The sequence below is a fragment of the Crocodylus porosus genome, unplaced genomic scaffold (genome assembly GCF_001723895.1).
Source record: "Crocodylus porosus isolate Cpor-Errol unplaced genomic scaffold, CroPor_comp1, whole genome shotgun sequence".
Taxonomy (NCBI): domain Eukaryota; kingdom Metazoa; phylum Chordata; order Crocodylia; family Crocodylidae; genus Crocodylus; species Crocodylus porosus.
In genome coordinates, this window is record NW_017728943.1 from 84,280,836 (window position 1) to 84,288,586 (window position 7,751).

At 37.3% G+C, this 7,751-nt stretch overlaps 1 protein-coding gene across 3 annotated transcripts in view; it reads left to right on the forward strand.

The window, feature by feature from the left end:
• RMDN2 (regulator of microtubule dynamics 2) overlaps positions 1–7,751 on the forward strand; it is a 68,636-nt gene that overhangs the window by 25,058 nt on the left and 35,827 nt on the right. For 2 of the 3 annotated variants that reach the window (XM_019549716.1, XM_019549717.1), the window contains exons 5-6: positions 3,610–3,685; positions 6,127–6,204. In XM_019549716.1, the coding sequence (XP_019405261.1) occupies positions 3,610–3,685; positions 6,127–6,204 (154 nt within the window). Of the gene's footprint in view, positions 1–3,609; positions 3,686–6,126; positions 6,205–7,405; positions 7,702–7,751 lie in introns of those variants that run through there. The other variant, XM_019549719.1, reaches the window with a different exon arrangement.

The following is a 7,751-nucleotide window of genomic DNA, read 5'->3' on the forward strand; positions in this document are numbered from 1 at the left end:
AACCGTGGCACCATCCCATACCCTCCCTACCCTGGCTGGCCAGTGGTTGCCCCAGCCCCAGCCCCACTCCCTCCTTACTGTGACGGCCTTGATCTGTGTCCCTCCCAATGCCCATTCCCTCCCTCCTCCCCTTCCACCACAACAAGCTTACCAGCTGGACACTGCTCTTCAAGCTGCCAGGCTGGTATTGGAAATTGGATCAGTATTGGCCAATATGCCTCCTTAAAAATCGGCTATAGGTATTGCCCCCAAAATCTCTATTGGTGCACCCCTAAGGTTTTGTTAAGATATCCCTGCAACTAACCAGGGGTGTTAGTTTAGTGAATCCACACAGTATTTGCAGATTAAGCTTTTTTTTTTTTCTCACTTGTTATCTGGACTCTTTAAAAACACATTGAATTCTGGAAATGTATTGATTCTGTCAGTAGCCCACTAGGACCCACCAACAATGGTCTAACATGCTATGCAGCTTTAATGCTCTTCAGTTAAATTGCCAGAACTTTTTTAGTCAAATTTTAAAACGTAAAACAGAAAAATGCAGCAAGTGCATGAGAGAGATCCCCAAGTTTAAAACAGTATATCTTTTAAGATGAATGGGTTGACTTGTTTGTTTTTTCACTGTATGATTATTTTATTGGGGTTTATTTTTTACATCACTAATTTATCTATAAATGAAAGGATTGCTCTGAACTTGTTTAAGCTAAGGCCTTTTTTTCTTGTCACGCACAGAGAAGGAAATGCTGCAATATGCTGGATTAGCTTGTTCGCTTTTCATTGTTTTCTTTTGGAGCAGCAATCCGTTTAACTATGGTATGCTGAGTTTATCTGATTAGCGCTAAATGAGTAAAGGGAATAGGGGAAATGTTGCCTGAATCTGAGCAATTTATGCCAGCAAAGTTTTTTTAGTACATTCCCCGTCTTTTTCAATACTTGAACTTTCCTGACCTTTCAAGCTTTTTTCCTCACCATCAGCTCTTTCCCATATGCAGTGCACTCTCTTGGTGTTTTAACTGTCAGGAGTATCAGCATGATTAGCTACGTTCTTTTCACTGCTCATTGATCTCAACAATAAATCCTATCCAACAATGCTTGACAGTTGCAGACTTACAGAAGTTCAGCAGTTGACGTGTTCACTTTAATGCCTTTCTAGGAAACATTTTCATCAAAAGAATTTAAAAATGATCACAATTTTTATAATTGATTTTTAAAGTAAAAGCATTTGCTATATTTATAAGCAATAAAATGATATGTTGTATATCATTTACTTGGATAATTTTTTTAGTATTTACATTTAATGAGGATTCACAGGAGTTTGAACTGTTACATTTTGTAAAGACGTCAATAAATCTGATTTCTAAAGTTGTTTAAAATAGAGAACCACAGAAAATGTTGTTTTGCTGTTGTAATTAACTTAGGGTTTGCATATGTCTCCCTTTTAACTCATACTTCGAACTCATTCTCCTTTTAAGAACACTTTACAGTGTTGTGAAAATATTAATATTATGATTTAATTTAGCAAAATCTAGGAAAAAACCATACGTGTTGTTTTTTTTTCCTGTTTAGTTCTTTCCATACTACTGCTTTATTACTTTTATACAGTATTCTAAGGAGATCTTTTTGCTAGTTAAATTCAGGTGATTGTAGATATTTTTCCCTTGATTTGCATGTAAGATTCCACTTTTGTTGAAGTTCTAGATGCACATAAATGAAGGGATATAAATGTTTGAGTGTCTAAAGATAAAAATATTTGAAAATAGAAACAGAGAGAGAGAGAGAAAGTATGAGTGATCATTAAAATATTTCCAATATGACATATCTTTCCAGTTAAAAATGGAATATTTTTGTAGGAATGGTACTAAATCACCTTCTAAAATACATAGTAATTTCTTATAATTAATTTAATCTTACATAGTAATTTCTTATAATTTTAAACATCTGTCAACTGGAGGCAAATTGTAACTGAGACCTTGATCCTGCAAACACTTCATGTGCATGCTTAATTTTATGTATGTGAGCAATCCTGTTGAAGTCTGTGAAGCTACTTAGGTTTATAGAGCCATACATTCCAGATTTGGGGCCTAAATGTGTACCTCCATTAGAAACTTAATGCCATAGGGTTAAAATGTTACTGACCTCCAACAACTGATCATCTAGTTATATTAGAAAAGGCTCAAAGGAAACCAAAATGCAATAAAATAGTTTGCTTGTTTGTTTGTTTTTAAAAGGAGCATGGTTTCTATGTGAAATAAAAGCAATACTAAGAAAAATCATCTAAGCACAAGTTATAGATGCATTAAGAAACTTGAGAAGTATGATAGAAGACTATAAATGATTTGGCTTAGAACTATTAAATGGAATAACAAAAGCAAAGTTGTGTCTGGTTTGATGTAAAAGAGAGCACGTTTTAGGAAACTTTGGACACTGACTGAACAAAGAATACTACAGATACTAAAGTTACCAACAAACAGAAAAAAGTGGGGAAAAGGAAGAGGAGAAATTCTGAAGTATTGACTAGAACAAGAGCAGGCAAAATACAGCCCGTGGGCCAGATCTGGCCTGCCAGGCCATTCTATCTGGCCCTCAGCACCCCTAAAATATTTAGAAAATGTATATTTATCTGCCCTGGCAGCCTGCCAGAGCTGACGAGAGCCAGGGGCCGTAGGACCCAGAGGGAGCCTCAGCAGGACTGAACAGCCCAGCCCTGCCCACTCCCAGCCATTTCACTCCCTTCCTGCTCCTGCCCTGCTCCAGCACCACCTGGCTGCCGGTTGCATCGACAGACCAGGGAGCATGGGGCCGTGCTGGTATGGGTATGTGTATGTATGCAGGCAGGGATAGTGTGTGTGTGTGTAGGCAGGGATAGTGTGAGTGTGGGTGTGGACAGGGACAGAGTGTGTTTGTGTGTTCATAGGTTGAGTCTCACATGCACACCACACCATACACATGCACCCACACACCCCTTGCACTGCCATACACGCAGACCACCCACATCCTGTCACACCTCAAGCACCCAGCCCCCCACAGGCCCCATACCCACCCACACCCCACATATCCACACACACATCCACATGTTCCCTCACCCCACAGCCCCCCACAAACCTAAAACCACAATATACAAGAGTAAGACTTCATTTTAAGCTATTGTGGAGTCACTTCTATGTACACTGCACAGACGCATGTAAATCAGACAAAAATATTTTTTGAAACCAAATTAATGAATGCTGTAGACGTTCACTTTTTAGAATATAATTTCATATATTTTTGGTTCCAAGATGGCAAAACCTCTTGCTGAAACTGGTACTTCTGGGGGCAAAGGGAGGGACTTCTGGTGGCAAAGGTCAAGGGTTAGAGGGCAGGACTTCTGGTCACAAGATGGCATCTGGAGGCAGGGCATCTGTTAAGGGATGGCTACCAATGTGGCCCTCGACAGCTTGCCAAAGCTTGGTAAGCAGCCTTCTGCCTGAAATAATTGCCTGCCCCTGGATTAGAATCTAAAAAAGGGGAAGTGCAGAAAAATCTCAAATTCAGTTGCAGCAGATGAAATAAATAGAAAAACGTAGGACTAAATTGATCATAAATTCATTCTAGCTGTTTTGTTGCTTTTTGCAGGTTTGCAGTTATGTGTGGCTATATGTCTGAATTTGAAAGTATGCAAAACAAAATCAAGAATGGTTATCTCTTTAAGGTATGTTTTAGTAATATTGTTAGCAGCTCTTTATTTACTTTACTTTGCGCTGACCATTTCAAACTCAGGGAAGTAACAAAGCCTTAGGGAGAGTTAAAATGCAAACGTTGTGGTTAAGAAATTATTTGTACATGCATCTACCTTGTATTACTTAATAGCCTTCAAATTAGAAGGATTTAACTGTGGATAACTTAAAAACTACAAGATTTTTGCAGTTGCTTTTTACCTAAGCAATCAAAGTGGGAGGGTGTAGGTAGGGAAAAGGGGAAGGGATTATGTTTTTGTAATTATTTTTAAAAACTGTAGAAAATTAAAACAAATTTAGTAGTAAGTAGAGGGAGTACCTGTAGTATTTCTGTTTCTTCACATTAGCCTTGGAAATGTAATATTTGGGTTAGCATTTCCCATTTGAAAACACTTATACATCTCATATGCAGAAAATTGGGTACAGTACTAACATTTCACTTTGATTTTAATTTATCCTTGTAACATGGAAAATGTGTTCACAAAACTCTGTCCTAAATTACTCCCTCCTCTTGAACTACATCTGTTCTGGGGACCCTCATCTGCTCATATACCTTCTGTTTTAATCCTTACACAGACGACCTATAAATTTACTTGGGGATCCCCATTCTGCCATCCAGTCTGGTATTTCAGCTTCTCTCCAACATTTCTTCCTGGATGCCATTCAGGAAAGTTGAAGCCCCTCAGTCACTTGCTGCCTTGCCTTGTGGCCAAGTGGATAGTGGCAGGGGAGAATGCTATGGCAAGCAGCAGTGGTACCCTTTGTTTTACCATTCAGGGTGGGCTTTTGCACAGCATTATCATTGTTTCCTCTGTACCTCCAATGTTTGGGTACCATTAGAGATTTTGTTGTTATTTACTACACAAAACCGTGGATGCGCATTGCATTTTGTAAACAAAGAATGAATGGGCACTGAACTTGCCTATACAGTAGGCAAAGTACTTTGCAAAGTTCAGATAAATCAACTGAAGGAAATTCATTCTCAAATGTGCATTCTCTCATTCAGGAATAAAGTGGTCATAGTACGCTGAAATTTAATCCTCCAAGGATTTAACTGGATTGCACTAAAGCCATTCTCCTGCTGAATGAGTGCATCCACATGCTCTCAACATATGCATAAAATCTTCACCCTTTGGGTGATTAATTTGAACGTAACAGAATATAACCCTGTATGAAAGCTGTCTTTATATATATGCATTACATTGCAAATAGCAATTCACACCACATACTTTTATGTCAATAAGGTAGATTGTGTCAATGAAGTTGCTTCCTGTAGGCAAAATGACCAATTACCTGCATCAAAAAATGTATTACTTAGGTTTGGATTTGGAATGCCGTGAAATACTGTCATTCTAATACAAATCTCATTCCAGGGGGTTTCCTTTCTAACAGTGGCAAGTAAATTAAGCCCATAATGTTTGGAGACACAGGTAATGGAAAGAGGAAAGGAATAGATTGTAACAAAATGCAGTTTATAAAACAACATTTAAAAGGCAAATAAATACTGCTGTTGTAAACAGAGTTCACAAAGAATATCAAATGTTAGCAGCAAAATTTTCTGTGCTTTTTTTCTTTTGAGGCGTAGTTGGCTAAAATTACATGAATAACACAGAAATATGGGGATTACCGTAAATAACGGTAATAACAGATTGAAAAATATTTAAATAATTTGCTCACAACTAGATGAAATAATTTGCACACAACTAGATCATAGTTCTACAAGTCCACAAGTTAAAATTAGCATAGTTTATGCCAGTATGTTACTGGTTGCCTTCCTTAAAAAGAAATAGTAGAAAAAAGAAATTTATAGGCTCTCATAATTGGATTATTTTGGGAAGAAAATGATAAATCAGGTCTCAAAAGAATTTAATTAATTAAGACAAAAGAAAGAGAAAAAATGACCTGGGTTTGAAGGAAACATTTATTTATTTATTTATTGTCCTTACACATCCTTACACCACTTCTCACATGAAACACTTCAATGGTTGGTCATAAGTGTATGATAACTATAAAGAAAAAAGGGAGTTTTCTCACTGGGTTGTTATAGTTTAATTTTGTAATACAAATATATCTATAGTTTACATTCAGTAGTTTGTGGTAAGCCCACTTCTTATTTTATTCTGTTATAAAGAACTTGCTATTTGGTAGACATCAGATTGTTTCCTAATTGCACAACCGTAGTAAGTTATATGTAGTCATTAAATTACTGCTTTTGTGACATTATTCTCCAAGCAAAAGCTTTTACCAATTAAAACATTTACATATTATTAGAACAAAACTGTAGTAAAAGCAGTCATGTAAGGGAATTTCAATAAATCTTCCCAATTTGCAAGGCAGTTTTAAAGAATTTGAAGACAACTGCCAAAGAGAAATGAATGGCCAAAGTAACATTATCTTTTGATCTTCTTTTTAATAGGAACATCTGGACAAAGCAATCGAACTTAAGCCTCAAGATCCCTTTTTATATTACCTAAATGGAAGGTGGTGCTATTCCGTAAGTTATTTTGTATATCGGACCTTTGACCTAAGTGTATTGAAACATGATCATGCATTTTAAATGGAATAACTGGACCCGAGACAAATTACACATTTATTGAAGTATAAACTTTTTAACATTTTCAACAGAGTATTGCAGTATGTGCATCCTGAAATCATTTACATGATTATTACATGAATACAGTCTGTTATTTCTTCCTATCATTATTACATATAATAAATGTAAAGCTTGCACCCCCTATTTTTCTTTTATAGTAGGAATATTGGTGAAATTCCTACTAAGATTTTTTTGCCTTTGTTCCTCATCAGTAAAATGGGAATAATGATATATCTTTATCTCACAAGGGTCTTGTGAAGCACATGAATTAAAGAACCTGAGGCACTAGTGATGGGGCTATAAAAATAAGGCTTTTTAGTGGGGAAAGACAGTTAGCTGTGTTAATCTAAATTCAAGCAGAAGGCAGAGCAAGGCAGCAGCTTAGAGACTAACTGCTTCAGAAAGATATTTAAGCTTCCATAGGTGACAGCCTATTTTGTCAGATGCTATGGACTTCTAGAAAGCAGGGTTTCTGTATAGAAGGGAATTTAAATACAAAGGATAGGGGGAGGGAGCAGTCATGGGAGAGAGGAAAGTGGGTTGAGTAGGTCAACAGGGATAAACAAGGCAACAAGGAACTTAGGGGTTAAAAAAGCTAGTTCAGGTAATGGGGTAAAAATCTATCATTTCTGTTGAGATCATGTTTAACACAGTCCAGTCTGTGGATGATTTCTTGTTCCGCAGTTCCATGTTCAAGTCAGTTTTTAAGTTTTGTTCTTTAAGAACGGCTCCTCTGAGGTGAGTAAGCTTTTGGCTATGTACAGTAAAAGCTGTTAGCCAGTATTTTACTAACCAGAATACTCTATTAACTGGTGCCATGCGACTTTCAAAATAGTGGCAGCAGAGGCAGGGAGCAGAACCCAGCCCGCAGCTGCAGCCCACCCTTGCCCCAGGCACGGATAAAAGAAAGTAGATGAAAAGAAATTTACCTGTGCTGCAGCAGCCTGTGGCTGGGCTGCCCTGGTGTTTGGGGGGACTTAACCCTGGTAGCCTCCCCACCCTTCTGCCCGCCTATATATATCTGCCATTGGGATTTGTGTTTTCGTGACTGTTCTGTGTTTCATTGCAACATTTAATCCTACTTTTATGGCATCCAATATAGCATCAAAAAGCAAAGGTGAAAAGTGAAAAAGAGTTGTGTTGATATTAACACAGAAAATAGACATTTTTAGAGGTCTGGAAAAAGGTGAGAACCATAATGTTCTGATGAAAGAATTCAATGTTGGATTATCAACCGTATACAATATCAAGGCTCAAAAGGAACAATTGCTCAAATTCATCCTTAGTAGTTCTGAAACAAGTAAAGCTCTTGAAATATGCTGTAGTCTACATAAGCCTAAATTAGAACAGCTTGATAGTGTTTTATATGAATGGTTTTCATTAAAATGGTCGGAGGGTGCCTCTATCTCTGGCCTATGCTCATTGAAAAGGTGAAAAATATCTACAAG